At 33.4% G+C, this 24,732-nt stretch overlaps 1 protein-coding gene across 1 annotated transcript; it reads right to left on the bottom strand.

The window, feature by feature from the left end:
* Positions 1 to 87: 87 nt before the first annotated feature.
* On the bottom strand, positions 88 to 23,758 carry LOC132742120 (N-acetyltransferase ESCO1-like). Its single transcript, XM_060730442.1, has 10 exons — positions 23,627 to 23,758; positions 23,301 to 23,382; positions 17,955 to 19,229; positions 17,249 to 17,351; positions 16,426 to 16,557; positions 14,846 to 14,941; positions 14,195 to 14,272; positions 10,448 to 10,513; positions 2,903 to 3,078; positions 88 to 2,063 (listed from the first exon to the last, which is right to left on the bottom strand). Exons 2-10 carry the CDS (start codon positions 23,357 to 23,359, stop codon positions 1,934 to 1,936), a joined length of 2,115 nt encoding a protein of 704 aa, XP_060586425.1. The 5' UTR covers positions 23,360 to 23,382; positions 23,627 to 23,758; the 3' UTR covers positions 88 to 1,933.
* Between the last annotated feature and the right edge of the window lie 974 nt (positions 23,759 to 24,732).

Genomic DNA, 24,732 nt, shown 5'->3' with positions numbered 1-24,732 from the left:
CAGCATGGATCCATACCAGCCTGCGCATCCATGCAGTCTGATCAGGATCCATGCTGTTCACTATCAGTTTCTCTATTTGTAATAGAGTTGGTAAGCGAACAGTATGGATCCTGATCAGACTGCGCGGATGCGCAGGCTGGTCTGGATCCATGCTGGTCGCAAACAGACTATGTTGGTTTTGTTGTGACGCGGCTCATATCTATTTAAACAAACAATAACCAGTACATCAGGCTTCCAGTAACAATGTAACTAAATTAAAACAAAAGAATCAATCCATTATTTGATGGCAAAAAGACGAAAAAAAAAAGAAAAGGATACAACAAACAGGAGAACCATGGTGGCTCTTCAGTTTTCCACACCAGAGCTTCCCACCTCAAACCATGTAGATGGCATATTTAAGAAGCTGACAAGTGGGTGTTAACAGAAGCTTCCTACAAATATTTCATGCACTAAATTGTTTTGTTATTTATCACAATAAGTATTACGAAGCTTGTGAACATAAATCTGATGATCACTGTAGCTCACCTCTGAACTAACGCAACAAATAACATACCAAAAATGAATATCATTCATTGAAAACATACTCTGATGTGCAATGAAATAAATGTCTTCGAAAAACCTTTTAAAATCATTGCAAAATTGCACAAAAATTCAATCCAACTTAATATCATGGTAGATAACATTATCACCATAAAATAATAATATGTGATTCGATATAGTGCTTTAAGTCTTTAATTGACACATCTTTGTGCAAAACTCTTAACATTGTGTATATGTAATAATTAAACTTGAATTAATAATGAACAAAGTATTGTATTCATAAATGTATGCATTTCTTAAGTTTATTGCAATTAAATTTCAAATACAGAAACAAACAAATTTCTGAATACAAGTTTCAAAATTCTGTAAAAAAATTTGTCACATTATTTTGATAAATTCATACACTGAAGGTAGTAAAAAAGATACCATTCAATTGTCCATTACTGCAAATATTATTTAATGTTGGGAAATTTTGTGTGTTTTACTAGCACACAAATGATCAATCGCAAATGTATAAAAGCAAAAATTGTGTTTTTCTTATTTAGATTGGATTTGATGTTGCATCAACACAGTAGAGGTCATAAGGCGACTTTCCGGCTTTACTGGTGGAGGAAGACCTCCCTTGGAACATTATAATAGGGACAAACTGGCTTTTGAGTAGAACCATGGACGTTCTGTAAGCCACCTGAATCCAAAGATTTGATAATCCCTCAATTGTCAAAATGACCAAAACTTTGTATTAGAAAGAAATTTACAAATATTTCAAAGAGGCTATGTAGATGTTTCTTCATCTTTTGTGTTCATTGTGAAATATGTTTTAGCGCTAAAACCTATTCAATAACTATTAGGATCAAACTTAACACTGGGGAAAAAAATGTGTGTGCGATACTAGTAATATTGATTATTGTACAAGTAACCATTAATAATATCTATCTTGTCCTAATATCATTGAACTCACTATAACATTTAGAAAATGCAAGTTTAAAGCTACGTAGAAACAATATCTCATCACTATTGTGACCATTTTCTTGAATATTTATCTACTACACAAACTTTTCTATCTCCAACGTTTTGAGGGGTTAAACCCGGTCCCCTCTTTTTCAAGGAGTTTCTGTTTATTTTTATAAATCACATATTTATCTTATTACATGTCTTATCTTAAACTATGTTCTGTCATTTTGTTGAAGATACAAAAAATTCAGAGATTTACAATAAACTTGAGCTGAGATACAACCCTTCAGAATTTCACACTTTTTCACAATATTCTCTATTTTATTCGAATAATATGAAAAATACTCCATAGCTATTACAACATGTTATAATACGTTACAGCGAAAACACATAAGTAACAACATCACTTGACTTGCTCGTAACCAGAAAGTTAAAACAATGGCTAATGATATTTGTAAACGAGGAAAGTCGGTGTGCCGATGTATCTTGTGGCTAGAAGTTTTCCGTCCGGTGTAGGGTCAGAGAAGGCCACCTTGTGTTTTGGTATCACAGTTCCATATATAGACCATTGTCTGTAAATGTAAAAAAAAGAAACTTTACACATTAAACAAATGCTGTGAGTGCTATGCGTGAAGCAGCATGCTTGGCTAAATTAATGTCATGTTTGTTTTATGTTGATGTTTTTTTTTAAAGCTGATTTTAACATATTTTGGCCATATCATGATTGTAGGTCCACCCAACAAGTTTCCTAGAAAATCAACTAGAAATTAACAATTTCTACACATGTGACCGACTACTCATCCCACGTTTTCCAGAACAGTAGTTAATGACAAATCATCATCTTAGTGCAATAACTGGTTAACTCCTATTAAATTTAAAAGTACATAACCCGTTCTTGCACTACGGGGACAAAATGACCATTAGTCTCATTGTCAGAGATTATATGTCACAGATCAAATTTCACCTTACCAAATATCATAACATGTGATAATTCAGTACTCATCCATGCTTGATTCATAGGTCGCCATCACAGACCTTCAATTATTACCTTGAAGATGTATGTGAAGTTCCAAAATGAATACCTCCAGAATACATATTGTACATAAAGACTTGAACCAAAATTTTTCCCCAAAGTTCACAAAGGGATGTTAATCAGTGAAACCTATCTTAGGGTTGTAGGTCTTGAACAATGACCTCAAATCCAAGATTCATATATATTCGTACAATTTATTTGTTTAATGAGTTGTATGATATGAAAATTACAGATAAATTTCATTCCTTCATTTGCCTTGATTTTTATGTCACCTGTAGTCCTGAAGGCAATTTTTTGAAATTCTGGTAGAAGTGAGATGAAAATTGCTTTGGGGAGTCTGTTAACTATACACTTAGGACATGTACAAGTTATACGTACCTAACACAGTCTAGTAGTTTGGTAGCAATGCCTTTCCTCCTAGCTTGACTGTACACCCAGATACGACTTATACCGATCTGTACTGGCTCCGCCTCGTCGCTACAACACCATGGTCGATGTCCGGGGTGATTCTGAGAGGACTGACTAGCTTGTGTGTCTGGTAACACTCTATAACCCTATTTGTAGAAAATTAACATAATTTTACTCTTATTTTTATTCAGAATCATTCTATCTGGTTTTATTTCATATTAACAATGTTAAGGTGACAACAGACACTTTCCGTGGTACTCACATAAATGTCATTTAAACTAAGTTATTTTAGTAATAATTGTTATTTATTTAATCTTTGTGCATTAAATATCGTTGATCATCATAAAAAATAACATATTTGAAAAAAAATGCCTTTGTAAATGATTGATTTTGAATAAAAATCCTAAAATTTTAAATCGTCATATCAAAGTCATTTTTTATTTTTTTGTCATCAAACTTTTGGAAAATAACCATACTTATATTATCTGGGGAACCGTGTCTCAAATTTTTTCTATCTTTTCTCAAAAAAATATTACGTAACGTCAAACATTTTATGCGACTTTTTTCACCATACATATTACGTAATTAAAGATAATTAAGTCGCTGATTGAGCAAACAAAAATCCCTGACACGGTTCCCTCCGTAAATGAATTTCCTTTCATGTGCTTTAAACCGCATGTTAATTGCTTGATTTTTAAAAAAGTTATGCCGATTCAAAGTTAGTCCGACCCGCATCAAACGAAGTGTCATAAATCGGCTGTTCTCTCTCGGACCCCTACGTTTCACGCTAAATAATTGCATAATACACAAATCGCACCAGAGAGGGTCACAAGTTGCGGTAACATACTCTAACAACATTTTATGACCCAGTGACATCTGACCAATTAAAAAGCTGCTGATTAATATCAGTTTATAGCCGAAATTTCTTCAATTCTTAACGTGATTTACTTTCCGTCTGGTATCTGTCGCACATGTCACGTGACTATCGGTAAAATATGAGGCACTCAGTGGGGGGAAATGGAACGCATTGCGCACCGCTAGCGGGGTATTTAATTGTTTCCTTTTTGAAGTTTATTAAATTATTATCATCAGCATTATTATTGTATTATACCAGTGTCACTCTGCCTGTGTATTCGTGTATGAAATTCCGTTAAAATATAAAATAAAATAACAAACAAGAACTGTCGGAGGACAGTAACGCTAGACTATTCGAAAATTTGTCACAAGGGTGTTTCATTGAGTATAATAATGCTTACCTATATGAATACATAAAATTTGTCCGAAAAGGTACAAACTCTTCAAGTTTTCAATACATTCCCTTCAGTAGTTATGGAGATACAAGCTTACATGCAAAAACTTAACCAAGAATTCATGAGTCGAAAAGGGGCATAATTATGCAAAAAAGCAAATCAGAGTAATGGGACTTGTACCAATCATCTTAGATAATCACAGAGACCAAGTGTGTGAAGTTTCAATCCATTCCCTCTAGTAGTAATGGAGATACCAGCTTACACGCAAAAACTTAACCAAGAATTTCTAAGTCGAAAAAGGGGCATAATTATGTTAAAAAGCAAATCAGAGTTATGGGACTTGTGCCAATCATCTTAGATAATCACAGAGAACAAGTGTGTGAAGTTTCATTCAATTCCCTTCAGTAGTTATGGAGATACCAGCTTACATGCAAAAACTTAACCAAGAATTTCTAAGTCGAAAAAGGGGCATAATTATGTAAGAAAGCAAATCAGAGTTATGGGACTTGTGCCAATTATCTTAGATAATCACAGAGAACAAGTGTGTGAAGTTTCAATCCATTCCCTTCAGTAGTTATGGAGATACCAGCTTACACGCAAAAACTTAACCAAGAATTTCTAAGTCGAAAAAGGGGCACAATTATGTAAAAAAGCAAATCAGAGTCATGGGACTTGTGCTAATCATCTTATATAATCACAGAGAACAAGTGTGTGAAGTTTCAATCAATTCCCTTCAGTAGATATGGAGATACCAGCTTACATACAAAAAACTTAACCAAGAATTTCTAAGTCGAAAAAGGGGCATAATTATGAAAAAAAGCAAACCAGAGTTATGGGACTTGTGCCAATCATCTTAGATAATCACAGAGAACAAGTGTGTGAAGTTTCAATCCATTCCCTTCAGTAGTTAAGGAGATACCAGCTTACATACAAAAACTTAACCAAGAATTTCTAAGTCGAAAAAGGGGCATAATTATGAAAAAAAGCAAATCAGAGTTATGGGACTTGTGCCAATCATCTTAGATAATCACAGAGAACAAGTGTGTGAAGTTTCAATCCATTCCCTTCAGTAGTTAAGGAGATACCAGCTTACATACAAAAACTTAACCAAGAATTTCTAAGTCGAAAAAGGGGCATAATTATGAAAAAAAGCAAATCAGAGTTATGGGACTTGTGCCAATCATCTTAGATAATCACAGAGAACAAGTGTGTGAAGTTTCAATCCATTCCCTTCAGTAGTTATAGAGATACCAGCTTACATACAAAAACTTAACCACAGGGACGCCGACGCCGACAAATGGGTGACTGCATTAGCTCGATTATTCTGCGAATAGTCGAGCTAAAAACTGAGCTTCTGACAGTCTTTTAAAGTCCATGGTAGATGTACAAATAAGAACGGGATATTATATATTTTTTTCCACCAAATTGATAATGCTTCACATATTTTAATAGAAACAAGCATTTGATAGTATTGCGGGCAATACAGTAGTCCCCTACCGGTCCCTCAAAAAGTTCTTTAATTGTCATACACTCCTGTGTATTGCCATTTATAATGAATTTGAGGATGAAGTCTGTATTTGAAAATATCGACCACAAAACATAATAAAACAAGTTTCATAAAAATATTTCCAGTACTTTTTGAGTTATCACTGGATTCCGTTTACAGGCTTTCAAGTGGCCAATAACAAAAAAGTAGGGATAAAAGTAGGAAATTTTTTGTAAAAAAGTAGGGAAAAGTAGGGATTTTCAGAGCCTAAAAGTAGGGAAAGTAGGACTCTCTTCTCACCTTTTTTCCAAAGTTGATGCAAAAACAAATACAGACCCTTATCAACTAATATCCATGGCATTTTTTTCATTTAGGAAACCAGTCACCAGTGTCACAATAGGGATTCCACAACGGGATGAATCTGGACATCAACCTGGAATTGGTATTTTTTTATTAGATCCAATTCCAAATAATAACAGAAAATTATAAACAATGAATATATCACTATCAGAACACAGACTTTTAGCAACATTAAACATATAGTAAGCATGTTTTTTGTACACAGACTAGAAACAGGAAATGTGTTAAAACCTTGTTTAAGATAGTATGGTTGTTATAAAATACAAACAAGAAAAATGTTATGTGCAAAAACATGGTTTTTGAGCTAGCATAATATGTGAAACACAGGCTAGAACAAGGATAGGTGTTAAAACATGATTTGCTTGACTCCATTATTTGAACATTGGACAGATTTGCAACAGAGATAACAGTAGCCACTGTATTCATAGTTAGAGTCATTTTTACACTAGGAATGGAGTTCATGTCCATTTTCATCTTTTTGCATTAACCATGCATTGTTAAATTTTGTGAGTCCTTGTGGCATTGTGAAGTTAATTTTTTATAAATTAATGAACCTGAAATAATAAATTGTTAGTAAAATGGAATTTAAAAAGAAACTTAATGACACTTGTGAGAAATGTAAGTAAGTCTCAGATAATTCCAAGGTAGAGATGAGTATTTATGCCATATTATATATATATATTTAAAGATAGAGATAAGTAAACTTTGGATGCAACAACAATCTCTCACATTTTTAATGGTTATAACTAATAATTGGCACACTGAAAGCCTAAACACACAGTTAGTTTATCTTAAATTATCTGTTATAAGATAAAGATTCCTAATCCCTCACCATATTAAAGCTATCAAATTCTATCTAATTAAGCATACATATTTTTCAGAAACACTCACTACATTTTTCCAGTATCTTTCATTCAATGAAAATTCAAGGACAAAATGATCCACAGTGAGCAAACTTCAATACTTGCCAATATGCCAAACATTGTCTAAAATCTATATATGCTCAAAGATGTTTGGCAAGTATTGTCCCTCAGCATAAACATCATTGGGAAACAATTGAGAATATATTTTATAATTTTGAAATTAAACAATTGAAAAGCTAGTCTGTTTAAAAAAACATATTATAATTTTGAAATTAAACAATTGAGAAGCTAGTCTGTTTACAAAAACATATTATAATTTTGAAATGAAACAATTGAGAAGCTAGTCTTCGTATAAAAACATATTATAATTTTGAAATGAAACAATTGAGAAGCTAGTCTGTGTATAAAAACATTTTATAATTTTGAAATGAAACAATTGAGAAGCTAGTCTTCGTATAAAAACATATTATAATTTTGAAATGAAACAATTGAGAAGCTAGTCTGTGTATAAAAACATATTATAATTTTGAAATGAAACAATTGAGAAGCTAGTCTGTGTACAAAAACATATTGTAATTTTGTAATAAAACAATTGAGAAGCTAGTCTGTGTACAAAAACATATTGTAATTTTTAAATGAAACATAAAATATAATTGAACACTAAGTAATATTTCTATAGAAGGAAACTCACCTAATGTCGCTGATTCTGCCATGTCAGCTAAAACCATCCTCATCATGGAACCCCTCTTGCACCACTGATGACCTACTTCTATCAACTTTTTCCTACAATTAAACTTGCATCTGGTTCTTATTAAATTTGAGATAAAGATTATATCAAAATCAATCTACTGCTTATACTGGATTTTTTTATCAATTATCCTCGAGCTTTTTTCTTAAAAAAGTAGGGATAGTAGGGCATTTCAAGTAAAAAGTAGGGAAAAGTAGGGGTCAAACAAAAAAAGTAGGGAAAAGTAGGAAAAGAAGGAAAAGTAGGGCCCGCTTGAAAGCCTGCGTTTATGTGTAAAATTTGCCATATTTTCAGTCTATGTGTTGCCATAGCAACCAGAATTTTCAACATAGGAAGAAAAGAAAAAAACGTGCATAACTTCAAGACTGCCATCTACCCATATGTCAAGTTTCATAAAAATATTTCCAGTACTTTTTGCGTTATCACTGGATCCAGTTTATGTGTAAAATTTGCCATATTTTCAGCCTATTTGTTGCCATAGCAACCAGAATTTTCAACATAGGAAGAAAAGAAAAAGACGTGCATAATCTCAAGACTGCCATCTACCCATATGTAAAGTTTCATAAAAATATTTCCAGTACTTTTTGCGTTATCACTGGATCCAGTTTATGTGTAAAATTTGCCATATTTTCAGCCTATTTGTTGCCATAGCAACCAGAATTTTCAACATAGGAAGAAAAGAAAAAGACGTGCATAATCTCCATACTGCCATCTATCCATATACCAAGTTTCATAAAAATATTTTCAGTACTTTTCAAGTTATCGCGGGATCCAGTTTTGCGGACGGACGGACTGACAGACAGACGGACGGACGGACAGACGGACGGACAGACGGACGGAGGGTAAACCTAAAGTCCCCTCCGGTAAACCGGTAGGGGACTAATAAAAGATATTACTCGATCATTATGATCTGGCCTTCTTGACTTCTATTATCATGAATATCATCTATGCACGGCATAAAGATCCAGTTTCTACCGGGATAGACAATAAATTTCATACTTTGTCCCAGATTTATTAGTACTGTGACCGATTTACTGGCGAACAATTTATTTTCACTGAAAATATATTTTAATATCTTTTTTTTATTCATAGAGAAATAATCATCCTTAGACAATCTAAAATGGTTTAGAAATTTGTCAGGGACACCTTACCACAAGTCATATAGGCGTTCACATAAAAAATGTTGTCTGTTTTTGTTGTTAATTGTTTTACTTGACATTGTTAGAAAACGAGGTTGAATGTAAAGTAAACCCTTGAATCCGTACAAAAGTCTATCAACTCAATGTAATATCTATCAGATTAACGGGACAGACAAATTATTCTCACACATTATGGATATTTTAGCAACTACATTTTTAATCAACCCCGTGGTCGTGCGATTTGCCGCTATGCTTAATTATTTATGTTTCATACATTATGTTACGTACATTGGCCGACAATTTTTTAATATATAAAAAAAGGCTAAATGTTGAGATATTCATAAAAGATGTACGGTAGTTGTACGATACATGTATTACGAGCAGTATGGACCAGTATGGACCTGTAATTCACGCATATATGGAACTACCGATTTCCCTCATTGATGCCTCAACAGGGGACGGAGCGTTATCGATAATCGACAGGTTACGCGAATAGCAGATACAAATAGTATAGGTACCGTTTTAAAACGTTTAAAAACACATTTTTTGGACTAACTGCTTCCAAAATTAAATCACGAATGTGTTCAGAAAAGGTTGATAAATCTACTTAGCAAAAAATCTCATTTTAGGTATTTTCAGTGATAATTGACTCCGTTGTCACCTTAAGGTCGTAAATCCATTTTAAAGTTATAAATGATGGGGAAATACCACAATATGTCCTATGTACATCATTTCAGACAAGAGCACATGCATATATTTGTAGAATCAGCCACTTTCAACAGCTACCTAGATAGTTGTCTTACATGAAATAATCATCTCTGGTATGATTTGAACCCTTAATGATAATCATGTTTGTTTTCAATATGTAACAATGGTACTGCAGTTCTGAAAAAAACATTCTTTAACCCTTTCTACACTAAATATCTTACATGGACTAGTCCATCTTTGAATCAGGACAAAACCATCATTTTTTATGGAAAACAGTGCAGACCATGATCAGAAATGAGCTGGCTGATCTTGGTCTGCACTGGTTGATTCAGTTGACACTTGCAGGATAACAGTTAGCCAATTATTTATGAGCACCTGCATGTATGTGGAAACGTGAACTATGCTCAAAATTGATAACAAAACATCAGAACAATTTTTCTATGTTAAGTTCTGATTGTCTAATCTAAATTAACTTAAGCTTGTAAATTTGCTACACCTTTCTTTTTCATTCACTTACATGTAGTATTCCAGACAGAAGATAAATGGATTCAATAAATTTATTTTTGTCCGAGAGTAAGGTGGAAATAAATGTTTTTTTCTTCTTCTAAAATATGAACCCTTATTACCTTTAAACAACCCTGTAGTAGAAATTATACTTTGTTGCACTTATTTTCTTTATCCATGATCAAAATTTCCACTAACAGAATTTTACTAATTTCGAAAGAATATCAACTTTTTTTTAAACCCACCAAAGTATCAGTATCCAGTGCAATCTTTATAGAACAGCCCTCTGTTTTGCAATAACATCTTAACAACAACAGTATTTATACTTCCTAAAGTCAAATTTTACAATAAATTTAACATTTTTTGTAGACCATTATCTTTTAGCAACTATCAAAATCATAGCCGCACAAAGGGCATTGCCCTGCAGAGGTTGTAAAGTTCTAATGTAAGATGATACCTCTCTCACTGGTTCCACGACACAACAACCTTCTATCTTCTTCTCCTCCGACACAAATATAAATGCCTGAAATGAATTACGTTTATTATATTGAATTCATATCACATTATATGTATATAATAATATACACAATTGTCGAGAAAAAAACACATTATACATGTTATATGTATATAATAATATACACAATTGTCGAGAAAAAACAAGTTTTGGAAATATAAATATACACAATTGTCCAGAAAAAACAAGTTTTGGAAATATTCTATGTTTACGATCATAATCATTTAACCCATTACCCCATGAGCATTTTGTGAAAAATGGCTGTTTTCATTGAAAAGTCTCCCGTTACAAGTTCAAGTTGCTATAAAACTATAAAAACTGCTTCAATACTAATCAAACTTGGCACAAATGTTGACTGGACCATTGCCTTTGTAACAACATGCTCAGTCTAAAATTTCCTGTTACCATGGCAACGAGGGGACATCTCAAAATTGCCAAAAATCACTATTTATCATTGATTTTTTCCATCAAAATTGATTTCAAAGTGCTGCCACTTCTCAATGGATTGAGATAGAGTCAAAGGCTTTTCAGCATTGGTTACACGTTACCTTATGATCGACCTGGGGCCATTTTTAGCCTCCCACAAGTCCAAAATTTTCTTGGCGATGAGGGGGACTCCCCCCCCCCTTCAAACCCCCCAAACACAAGGGGGCACATCCCCCTTCTGGCAACCCCCTGATGTATCTTTTGAAAGGGGGCAGCGCCGAAAAAGTGGTCATTTTTTTAAACAACATTTCTCAAACAAAAACAAGTGTCTGGGGGGCCTAAATAAGGCCTTTTTTCACCATTTGAGAAAGCAAAAAGGGGGGGGGGGGGAGGTGAAAAAGGAGTTAAAAGGCGTGTATATTGGGTAATGGGTTAACAGAAAATGATGAAAATACCTGAAATTACCCAAAATCGCGTTTTTCGATGTTAAAACATGGCCTAACATATAATTTTGAAAAAAAAATGTTGTTTTGTAGATTTTTTGATTTTTTTCATTAATCCATTACCCCATGAGCATTTTGTAAAAAATGGCTGTTTTCATTGAAAAGTCTCCCGTTACAAGTTCAAGTTGCTATAAAACTATAAAAACTGCTTCAATACTAATCAAACTTGGCACAAATGTTGACTGGACCATTGCCTTTGTAACAACATGCTCAGTCTGAAATTTCCTGTTACCATGGCAACGAGGGGACATCTCAAAATTGCCAAAAATCACTATCGTTGATTTTTTCCTTCAAAATTGATTTCAAAGTGCTGCCACTTCTCAATGGATTGAGATAGAGTCAAAGGCTTTTCAGCATTGGTTACACGTTATCTTATGATCGACCTGGGGCCATTTTTAGCCTCCCACAAGTCCAAAATTTTCTTGGCGATCAGGGGGACTCCGCCCCCCTTCAAACCCCCCAAACACAAGGGGGCACATCCCCCTTCTGGCAACCCCCTGATGTATCTTTTGGATGGGGGGCCGCGCCGAAAAAGTGATCATTTTTTAAACAACATTTCTCAAACAAAAACAAGTGTCTGGGGGCCTAAATAAGGCATTTTTCACCATTTGAGAAAGCAAAAAGGGGGGGGGGGTGAAAAAGGCGTAGAAAGGCGTATATATCTGGTAATGGGTTAAAATACCCATCAAAGTTAATCAAGCACAGGGCTTTCATTTTTATCTAAGGCAACAGATAAACAACTGATTTGGCTAAGGCCTAAAAAAAAAAATTGTTTTGTTAGGGTAACATGCTCTCAAGGAATAGGTAGGGTAGGTCGGATTTTTTTTTTTTTTTTTTTTTTTTTTTTTTTGAAATTTAGATCTGGAAATTTCTGACATCCCTCCCGGGTGGCACAAATACATCCCTTCTATGTTTTCAAAAGACATTTCAGGTGTAACAATCTTAAACTCTCAGCGTTCTTCTGGTGAAGATCACACGCCGTTTTACAAATATTGACGATGTGATCCGCCATTTTGTAACTAAGAGCGGCGTTAAAACCTGTGCCGTACCCAGGGCTCATCCTGGGGGGAAATTTTAGGGAGAAGTGACTTCCTCGTGAAAAATCGTCAGAAGGGAAACATCCCAATGTTTATGCATTAACATGCATGTCTATACATCCTTTAACTAGAATAGAAACACAATCTATTTATCAGCTATTTATAAGCTTTCTCATATATTTTTGATAATAATGTGTAAGAAAACTATGATGAATAAATTAACTTTATATTTTTACTTTCCAGATAAAGTTACATTGGATAATGATTAATAAAATCTGTCTATCCTGTTCTGTTTACAGAAATTTCTTTTATGATCTTCTATGTTGTATTGTCATATTTATGTGCATATAATTATGCTTATAAAACAATTTTCAAATATCGAAAAATATGTAAAATATGTACTGCAAACATTTGTGCACATTATATTTGATCACTAAAATTATATAAATTCATTTCTTATTGAAAAATTCGACTGAGAAATTATAGAAAATAAATTTCTAATTACCTCCCTTTATTTTCATGAAATGTTAAACTCGGTAATATCTTTATACATAATGCTTTTTGAAATTTACAATATTAATAAATCTTAATCTGAGCGTCATATTTATGACATTAAAACAAATATGTATATATTGAAACAATAAGAACACTTCTTTCCTGACAAATTTTGTTGTTATATACATGAGCACATGATATACGACCGATATGTCGCATGCCGATCATGATTCGTAGTTTTAGGATGTCGTGCCCACGTGCGTACAAGCTGTGTCAAATTTGGCATTTCTACAAAGATAACAATGCAAAACACTCTCACTGTCTACAACATACCAATCATAAGATTTTTGCGAATTGTCACTAACAGTTTTGTGATAGCCGTGAAAAACCCATTGGACATCGCCTTTACTTCGGTTAAACACCGCGTGTATATCAATTAGGGAAGATTTGCACGTGTTTAGATGATCGGAAAAAAATTAATCTATAATTATCGCCAAATCCCGTATTAAACTCGCAAAATATACCCGTTTCGGGCCGATGCTCTCATTATTTACTGTTTAGAGTAGGCGGTCTATCGCTTTGCATACAGGTAGAGGGGTAGTATATAGCGATGCTCTGATTGGATAATGATAATAAGCAGTCGTCATATGGGCGGATACAATCTCTGCTCTTTACATCGGCAAGTAATTACTCTTTGGGAATTAAGATTTTATCGGCGATGTTGACTTCTCTTTGATCAATTGGGAGAGTGAAATGGAATATACACAGCGAAATTTTCGCCTGAATTGCCCTTCACACTGCTCATTGAGTACCTCAATAATACGGTATTTTCATGGATTTTTTTTTTTTTTTTTTTTTGGACACGAAAAAAACGGTAGGGTCGGCGCATATTATTAGGTAGGGTCGGGTGACCCGAACAGAACAATTTTTTTTTTTAGGCCTAAGGTGGATATTTTAATCTTTAAGCTAAAATTACAAGCAATGTTAACAGCATTTCAACCTATGATATCGATTGCCAATCTGCTAATAATGAAAATCATTATAACATACTACATGTAGCTGTACTCTGATCCTTCATCCTAACCAAGTGTCAACATCTATTCTGTTTTTCAAGATGTTCCAGAAAAACAACATCAAAACACTCAGGACTAGTCACAGTGATTCCTATATAGTCCATACCCATAAAATGTTTGTTGGTGGTAAAAACAGATGTCATCATAGTACATTACCTTATATGATGATCTAAAAGTCAGGTTGGGTTCTGGAAAGCCAAGTTCTTCACCCATCACCTTGTTAATCTCTTCAACCTATAACAGTTAAACTTGATAGTGACCCTTCCTGTTTTACTCTGTACATGTTACCAAAGATAAAATGATGTTTACAGACATATGTCCTTGATGGTCGAAATACAAATACACTAAGGCCACCAGTGGGTCTTAACCAAAGTGGTCTTTAAAGCAGGGTGGTCTTAATACAAGGATGGTCTTTAACAAGGTTTCTACTGTAGATGATTGAATAGTAAGCAAAATTTAGGTTCAAATCCAATTTATTTTTGTCAAAATGTTTTACTAATGTATGAAATGAGTAAATGGTTTTGAAGCATTCTACAATAATTTCAAAATATATAAATCGTAAATTTGTATCCCTAAGAATATTATAATTTGTACTTTCACGAATATTACAATTTAATTTTTTTATGCATTGTTATTTGCTAAAATAAAAACAATAATTTCGTTTGGAAGGATTTTTATTCAAATGACTTTTTACCTTATCAAAAATTACTATTTCAGCCTTGAAGACTGTTCATAAAAGTGGCAAAAAAGTTAAATCTGAGCATCTTTCAGTGAATAAATAATTATGTAGGATATATTTTAGATTACCTTTTTTATAGCATATTTGGGGCTCTCTGTTGTGATCATTATGATACGGCTGCCTGTATCCATAAATTCTTGTACCACATGTTCCTTCTTCCAACCCTGTATTTCAATTTAAACTTTCTTTATTCAATGAATTACATAAAAGATAGTATTTAGACTTTACAAGACCACAATAAGAAGTCAAGAATATGTAAAATATACAAATTTTAATAACTCTCCAGTAAAAATAAATTTTCGCGAAAACAAGTGAAAAATTAATGCAAATTAATGAAATCTCTAACAAGAGGTTCATAATGGCCCTGGATGGCTCATCTGAGATAAATAACTGCCAGAAAGGTCACAATTTTCCGATGCAAAGTAAGTATTTAGGTCACAGATAAATTCTGATGAAACAGAAGTTACAGATCATCAAAAAGCAGAAAAGTTTAGTACACTGTAATTATGCATATTTTAAGAAATCTCAGATTTAACAGATGACCAAAGTATTATTTTTGAATATCAAAATAATAAAAAAAATTAAAAAATAAAAAAAAAATTTCAAACTCTGACAAGCGTAAAGCAACAGCACCACATGCTTTAATAATCGGCTACATGAAGCCAATGCAGTGATTTAACAGCTTTACCCCTCACAACTAACAAGCTTATAACTCTATATTCCACCAACATTTCTTGTGCATAATTGTCTGTTTTGGTTTAAAATATAGGGAAACAGCTTTTTCTAAATAAGAAAGTTATAAACACATGTACTTTTTTATGTGTACAACAAGAACTAATACTGTCTTTTTACATTTGCCTAGTAGGGCTCAGTGTCTATTCTAGGACGCACGATTGCTCAATTCAAGCTAGTATTTTACAGATCGCGCACAATTCAAAATCATGTGCGTGAAAATCGCGCATCTATTAAAAAAAGTTAATAAAATCGTTAAACTTCCATCCCGCACTATATTTGGTTGTTTTGTTTACATTTACACCGGAAACTGAAGGGAGGTAACTGTAAGCTAATTATAATAATTTAGTACCGTATGGTACTGGTTACATGAGTTGAAGGAAATTAACGGAATGTTCCGTACCGACCAGTACTAGTGTGCTAGGTCTTACAGTTGGGCGCCATTTTAGTGTAGTAAATAATCAAGAAAAATGAGGCAATTCCTAGCTTGGCTCTGATCTAGACGTGAAAGATAGGTCGATTGTTTGTATTGTCAATCCCTTTATAATCAATCCCGACAGTTCTTTAATTTGTTTTCGTATAAAAATTAAGGGGGGACAACTTCTGCTGCCTTAATAAATATTTTCGTTTGAATTATTTCATAGATTGAACGCCTCAGTGTAAACTTAATGCAGACGATTTAACATTGGCAGTTTATATTGGCACCCCTTTATTTTGAAAATCGCCCCCTTTTTTGAAATAGAGGGGGGAAAATCACCCCTATTTTTGAATTCCTAGAATAGACACTGAGGGCTGTAAAATCTACAAAACCCCGACAGGTTATACTATGTAAAAATACACCCATGTGGCTGTTTATTTATCAATGCAAGATTAATTCAACGATTTTAATTTAATATACAATAACAACAACACTTACAGGAAATTTGAGAGCATTGAGTAAGCTCTGGTGGAACTTTACGTGCATCCCCTCGTCTGCGGGCTCGCACATTGTATACACCATCCCACACACTTCACACTGTGTAGCTCCAAACTTTTTCTGACCAGCATCCTACAGATACAATGTATATTTATAAAATGATTGAATTTTGTACAAATGTTACCAGTAGATTATACCTAATTTAATGTACTGTTTAAAAAAAGGAATCACAGATCAATAAAAAAAAAACTGAGAAGTTTATTAGACATAATTACATGGATCTTTTACACTATCGTGACTTGTGTTTAGAAAAATTATCAACTCATTGGAAAACAATTCTAAAAGTGAACATTTGCAAAGAGTCAGGACATTATATCAGACAACAGAAACAGTGATATAGAATAAACATTGCTGAACCCTCAAGTTCAAGGTATATTGTGCCACAACTACAAATCATACGGTATCTTTTTAATCAATTGCCATGATGAAAATTCCGAACTAAAACTTGCTAAATAACAAATTTATGACATTGACCCATGACCGTAACACTAGCACAATAAATTAATGCATGGCATTATGGCTTTGTGTTTTGTCACTTTTCTTAATTTTTAGCAATACGATTTGGGTAGGTAGTAAGACTTCCAAGTCATAAAGTTACAGTTTTAAAACCAACAGGTAAACATATATATAGACAACCAATAACAATATGCTGCCCTCAAAAAAACCAAAAACATCTCCTTACCAATACATTTTTTTAAACTGCCAACCTTAGACACCAGAAACAAACCTTTTTTAAAATATTTTTTGGCTAAAGAATGCTTACAATAATCATTTGCTCCTTGCTGTCTTTGCTCTTCACATATTTCAGCAATGGTGAATTCACACTTGACCCTCCTGGTGACCTTGTACCTCGTGGAGAATTTCCCCTGTAAAAAAATGTCATTAAAATGTAAATTCTTAATATTTCTTTCTTAAGAACCTGATTATTATAATATATAACAAAATTTGTCGAGACAAATTGACAATTTTACTAAGTTTTTATATAATTCACAACAATTTATATATATTACCACATTTTAGTGCAAGTAACAGTTTCTCTCATTACACTCAGTGATTCACATCAAGTGTAAGAATCATAAATTTGTTTAGAGTTTATTAGTGAACACTGTCTATATTAAATGAGAATACAATCATAGAAAACACTGAAATAAATTCTTGACTGATCCAACATTTAATAAAATAATACCAATTCACCTTTAACTTCCCAAATCTCTAAAATGGACTTGTCCATCTTCCATTTTCATGGAACTATCCATTATCAATTGGGGGAGGAGAGATATCAAGATGAATATTTAAAGTTTAGTCAGCAAACTCCGTGCAGTTTGATCAGGCTTCATCCTGGTGGCAAAGGTCAATAAGCTTAAAGCACAGCAGGTTAAAGGTGATTTTTTTTTTTTAACAGAAAACAAAAGCTTAATTTATATGAGTACAATGAAAAAGTGATGAAAAGTTAAAGCATAATAACTTACTTGAGCTTGCTTAACTGACTAGAACTTGAAGGTGATTTCTTCATAAATATTGGGAAAAGCTTGACTTTACTTGAGCCATCTGTTCCTGACACCAAAGAACTTTCCTCACTTGACCCTGTTGGAGATCCATTACAACTCTGTAGTGGTGTTAGCTCTGATGGAGTACATTCTCCACTTATGACATTGACCGGTGTGCTCCGACCACTACTGGAGAATAAATCTTCCGAACCGACACCTATGAGACTCATTGTTTCGCTTGAAACTTCAGAACTTTTTTCTGGTTCATCAGTCAAACATTCATCAGATTCTTTTACTATGTTATCTAACTGTCTAGTATCTGTAGCCACAGTATCAGGTGAACTGAATAAGTCATTTGAATTTGCAGTTTCAATACCGGAATCTAGTTTCTCATTCACAACCTCCTCTGCAGAAGAAGATACAACTGTTTTTCTTGATGTGTCCAGAGTTTCAGTAGAATCAATAACCTCAGTTCCATCAAGCTTAAAGTTATCTTCAACAAAGAAAACTGAATCTTTGTGGAAACACTTAGCCTTGTTAGCTTTTACCTTTTCCACAGGTTTAGGCTTTGCCTTCTCCTTTTTACTTGCACTTTTTGGCTTATTGCTGCCTGTTTTGGATAAGTCTAATCTCTTTGGGTAAAACTTTAACTCAAAACCTTTCTTAATCACTAAATTACCAAAACATTTATCCGCTGAAGCAGGGGATCGATTTTTAAAGAATTTCTTCCCGGTGGTCATAGGTGTCCTTTCTTGTTCTAAACTTTTATCTACCTTATTTGGTATTTTACCTGTTGATTTAGCCAACACTTTCTGGTTGGAATTACTTTTTGGAGTTTTCTTAACTTTCGTAACATTTAATGGAACTTTTTTATTGCTCCCAATGTTTTTCTGCTTTAAGACTGGCCTCGATTTATCTTCAGTTTCAGTATCACCAGAGTCTGATGAATGGAACTCAAACTTTGACATGTCTTGATTTTTAAGTTCCCCCTTTCTGTTTTTACCATCCCTTTTCCTCAGGGCAAGTCTTTCATTTTCCGAATCCGTATTTTCATCAGATAATTTCTCTAAAACTTTATCCACTGCCTTTCTCCTGCCAGGAGAATGGGGGAAGTGAATCTTCTCACGTTTACCATAAAAAGATTTGATTGTAAAAGAATCTGCATCAAGTTCAGCGCTATCCTTTTCAGGTGGTATCACTGCATGGAGTTTGATTCTTTTTGGTGAAGGTGTATTCTGTCCAAAGTCAAGCTCCATTCTTATATGAAAATATAACAAACATAATTATTTATGTGTATATATTTCATACAATTTTTTACACTTTCTAAACATCAGAAAAATGTTTGTAAAATAGATTCCAAAGCATTAATGATTAAAGGTCAAAACCCTTAGCACTTTCAGGGCCTTTTTACCCTTCTGTACTGTAGCCGGTATTCGGCTACTTCCCCAAGCCAACTTACTACCTTTTTTACCCAAAAACAGTCTAAAATTCCCCTTCTTGCAAAGATTTTCCCTTTCAGAGAAATGTTACATCGAAGAAAAAAACTTGTTAACAAACTTTCTTGTTTAAAAATAGATCAATGTTTTTGTCCAATGAAAGCTAATTATTCAATTACCCACTAGAGGGATACCTCAAATCAAGAACCCTCACATGTCATACGTAAATTTTCTATAATTAGGAAATATGAGTTAATGTATTCTTAGGCAAATAAAAAGTGGCAATAAATTGATCTGTAAAAAAATCCCTGTAACTTATGTTGGACAGAAAGCTCCTAAAATAAGTGTGTTTGGGGGAAAATATGCAAATATATTATGAAATTTCCCCCAAATGTATGATTTAAATAAGTCTTTATTTATAGTAATAACGGTTAAACTGCCAGTGGAAAATGTGATTTTTTTCCCCAAAAGTATTAAAACCGCACATTTTTTCCCCACAAAAAGGGCTTGGGCGCCTTCCCCAAAACTAGTGAAAAGGCCCTGACTTTGTACAATGTATCAGTTAATAAATTCATGTATATTTTCATCTGAAACATGTTCGAGTTTCTTAAATTCCATATAGTTACCCTTCAGTGTTTTCTGATGTACAGATGACCAAACACAGAGTTTCTCATGCAAACAAAAATTGTACTTTCAATTTCACCACAAGGAGGTTGCTAGACATTTACACATATGAAACTGGAGTCATTGGAAACACATTCAAACTGTTTTTATGAAATTTACAATATGCAGATTTTAACTTTGGGACTGTTTAGTAAGAGGTTTAATCAAGGCATTTTCCAACACAAGAGTGTTATTTTATATTGAAAAATAATGGCATCATGGCACTTTTTTCACAATTAAAAGGGCCCAGGACCCAGTGGAAAATGACTGTCAAGAGAAAACATTAATGGATACGTAACGATTTCTACGTTTTAAACTTTAAATTATGAACAGAATTTTAAAAACAACAACACTTAAGAGTACAAAACTGAACTTTCCTTCTGTCTGATAAAAAATATCTTTGAAGTTGAACTAGTCCTTCATTGAAAGACATCGCACTTTCTTTATTTTACATTTTTACGTTTATCGGAAAATGCGAAGTCTTTCCCTAATTGACTAATTTCCTATAGCACAAATCGACACACTTTTGAGTCGATTTGAATTTATCGGTAAATCATAACTTAAATTTTACAATAAGAAAACAACAAGGCGTACACTTCCTTTTTTCTTCAAAAATCTGTTTGAAGTTATAATAAAAAAAGTTAAAATGTAAAACGAGCAGCTATATGTTTATCAATTTATGGGGATAAAATGACTTGAGAATGCTCCATGCTTTACGTGCAAAAGTTGCTTCAAGACATGCTGGAGTCCACGGATTTAACATCTAATTTATCAAAATTTTCCCGGGGAGACCCCCGTACCCCCACCAGTGGGAGGGGGACACCCCCTCCCGCACGCTCCCCATCTCGGCACTTCATGCCTCGCTTTGCGTATAATTTTTCAAGACCTAGCTACACCCCTGATTTGTAACATTTTACATAGGAAGTTTGAATGATTACTGTGCATGTTTGGTGTATTTCATTTTGATATGGGCCTTTTAATACGGGGAAGTCAAAGACCGGACCCGCGAAGCGGGTCCGGGCTTTGGCTTGCCCGGCTATAGACTACACGTGTATATTTAAAAGAAAATCAAATAAAAAGAGAATTAAAAAATATATAGAATTCGATTCAGAGTCAACTCGTCCCCTGGTCAACTCGTCCTCTGGTCAACTCGTCACCTTTTTGGTCAACTCGTCCCTTGGACAACTCGTCCCCTGGTCAACTCGTCCCCAACTCGTCCCCTATATTTTATTATTATTTGTTTTTCATATAGTTCATAAATTATTATAGACTGTTAAAGTAATATATTATAAAATTACTGAATTGGACATATTTTGACGCTTTTTGTATGCGAAAATCTGGAGTTTTTTTGTTGTTAATTAAATATATCATGACACGTGCCTTTGGTTATTAAAGTAAACACATAGTAATTTGATAATAGGATTAAAGACACATTTGCCTCTGTGGTTGGATACGTATTTATATATTTAAAGAACGCGTGTCTTTAATTTGAAATTATACAAATCGCGTGAAAATCGTGCCAAAGGTTGTTATAAAATTTTATTTTTCAAATGTGGAATTTGTTTTTGATGGTGTATGGTCAAATATATGAAAATGTTGAATTAAATACAAATAATACATTCAATATGTTGACTTGTTTTATACAAGAACTCGGTTTTATACAGCTCCTCTTTGAGATCAATTTAAAGACTTATTTATGGAAATTTAATATTAATCTTTACTAATTATTAAATGGCAATTGAATATTTGGTAATTACTTTATGTTTTCAATCAGTTAATATCCACGACAAATATTATTGTACAGATTTTTTTATTTTAAAAAAATATTGAAAAAAATAAATAAATAAATACTAACTCTTTCAACAGGTATGTATGTATATACAACTCCTATGATAATGGACCATAATATTACAATGAAATGCAATTTAAAAAAATCAGAAACTTAATAAATTCATTAAATTTGGCTTTATACCCTTTACAAAAAGATAATAACAAATAAAAATTCTTTGACAATTTTTATTCCAATACACTATATAAGATGCAGTCTATAATCCAACAATATGGAATTCTAAGAAATTATTAATATGCACTATAAAAAATAATCCAATGTTGATATAACGTACAACGCAAATATGATTTTAAGAATAAATCTTTTTTTTTTTTCAATGCGTTTATTTAAGGTCGCCGCCGGAAAGCCCATATGGGCGACCGTACACTCAAGTCGGGCCATCCTAGAGCGTCCCGCCGAGATTTTTTCGTCGATTTTTTTCCAGCTTTATTGGTGGAGGAAGACCTTATATTTATCAGGGCAACTTTTATATTGACAATTTCACAACAAACAATTATCATGTTTTTAATTGATCCTTCTATAATGAGATCAATACGCACCGACATAAAGTTTTTAGCACTTCTAATTTCTGTTAATCTGTCGTCAGTCTTTAATCCATTCAGGGAGGAGGTAAAAATCAAAGAGTTGTACCTAATTTTAGTTTTAATTATCATTAAAACTCCGATTAATTAAACATTAATTGAATGTTTGCAAACTCACCTGTCTTTGTAGTTTGACATCAAAGCTATGCACGTGCGCTTAGATAAAGATCATTAAAATTTAACGTAAAAAGACGTTATTTTATTAATATTTCGATACCAATCAAATTCATTATTAATTTTACATAAAAGAACTATTTAAAGACATTGATTTACAACATAATAGTGACGAATAGATCGAAAGTAGGGGACGAGTTGACCATATTAGGGACGAGTTGACTCTTTGAGGACGAGTTGACCAAAAGTAGGGGACGAGTTGACCATAAAGGTGACGAGTTGACCAGTGGACGAGTTGACCAGGGGACGAGTTGACCGGATTGCTAGAATTCTATACCTACCAATGAAATTTTCAGTGTAAGTTCTAGTCGGGCGCCGCCATTTACAATGTAACTCAATGATAATAGGCGGGGTATTCCGATAACGGAACAAATCTCAACTTTTCGGATAAATAATAAATGCCGAGTGTTCCGAGTGAAAACGGAAGCGATGTATGTAATACCGAATGACACCTTTAAAACGGAAAGAATGAAAGGAATTTTTAACGACTTCCCCGTTCATAGGCTTTGCCTAATTTCGTATTAGATATCTTTAGATGTTATTTAAAGCGGATTTGACCAATGTAAAAAAATAGATTCAAATCCGTGGTTACGTTTAAATAGATCTATTGATTCAGCTGTCATACCTTGCTTTTTTGCAGGGAGAGCTGTGCAAACTTCTCTTCCTTTGATGTCTTGTCTCCATGGTGATGATGTAAATCAATTCTCCTGAAATAATAAACAAATGGGCCACTGGTTAGGAGAAACAAACAGAACAGCAACACAAATAAACTGATAAAAACCCAAATTATGATCATTATTTATGATGCCCGTGTCGGTAGAACACTCAACCACGTCGCTAGGGAGTAAAACCAGCAGCACGGCTGTCGATATGGCTTGTTTTTGTTATCACAAAAGTGTCATAGGTAAAAATTCTAATTTTCTTGTAATAAAGCATGTTCAGATATTTTACCTAATTTTCTCCAATTCCCGCAATCTTAATTTGGCGCCATATTGCTCATGAAACAATCCAACATTCTGATTGGCTGAAATTATTAAACAGGACATAATTGCGGAGAAACAAATAAATTTGCGCCGTTTACGTGGACTGGTTTACTTCAATAAAGTACCCAACTTTTAATAAATTCGTTCAACTTAAAAAAATAATGCCCATTTAATAACTAAAACCTTTAGATGATGTTTACTGAACACTAGAATTTGTTTTATATCATCGTCCAAGTACTGAGAGCTTGCTTCTAAAATATCGCAGCTGAAAAGAATTCAAATATTAAAGAATTGCAATTAATCTCCAACCATATGTTCAAGCCCCACATATGTTGACCAAATTTAACATATGCACCCCTTATCCCTACGCCGAATACAGGTTTCCTCCGACTACCATACGTACTCTTTCTTCCCTTAAAACATTATAATATGGAAAAAACTCCCTAGCTAATTTGCCACCCTGCCCAACTTAATTAAGTCAGTTCAAACGGGCATGCAGTTGTGGGATTGCGAAAGAATTATTGTGGAAACAATTATTTTATAACGCTTACACAGCCCCTAGCTACTTTTGATTGTGGATGTATTATTTTTGTCCAAAGTAACAAATCAGACCTTAATAGAATAAAAAAATAGTGTTATAGGCAGAAATAGTGCACGTAGAATAAGTAAATGGTGCGAGAGAGACTAAAAACCTGAAAATGAATATTATCAGGACAGTGAAAGACTTTGAAAACTTCAAATCATTGTTCAAAATGTTTTTATTTGTAAATGCATGGAGCTAAATATTGTTTATATATCTGTTGTAAGAGTGAGGGAAAGATAAAAAGTACTTATTTATTTTAACACAACAATTATACTATATATATTACTGTTTACATGAGCTTGTTCCTAAAAAAAATATTTATTACTTTTTTTTATATATTTATAGCCCGTTGATGAATCCTAATTTTTTGCTTGCATTTGATGTTAAAATATTGTGATCTGTGCATTGTAGTCTGAATCTGTGGACATGTCTACACCAAGGTTTTTTTTGAGTTTGGGGCTAATTAGTTTAGCCATGGTAGAAGAGTTTGT

The sequence above is a fragment of the Ruditapes philippinarum genome, unplaced genomic scaffold (assembly GCF_026571515.1).
Source record: "Ruditapes philippinarum isolate M1 unplaced genomic scaffold, ASM2657151v2 ctg6661_1_1_1_1, whole genome shotgun sequence".
Lineage (NCBI taxonomy): Eukaryota > Metazoa > Mollusca > Bivalvia > Venerida > Veneridae > Ruditapes > Ruditapes philippinarum.
The sequence above is the reverse complement of the archived record's forward strand: the minus strand, read 5'-3'. Positions and strand labels throughout refer to the sequence as shown.

Bases quoted from the DNA above. Each gene is read 5' to 3' on its own strand.
- LOC132742120 (XM_060730442.1), bottom strand. From the start codon at position 23,359: ATGGAGACAAGACATCAAAGGAAGAGAAGTTTGCACAGCTCTCCCTGC. The intron at 14,942-16,425 runs GTAAGTGTTGTT...ATTGAAATACAG, and splicing joins TCAATGCTCTCAAATTTCCT to GGTTGGAAGAAGGAACATGT. The intron at 3,079-10,447 runs GTATCATCTTAC...TTCTACAAATAG, and splicing joins TCGTGGAACCAGTGAGAGAG to GGTTATAGAGTGTTACCAGA.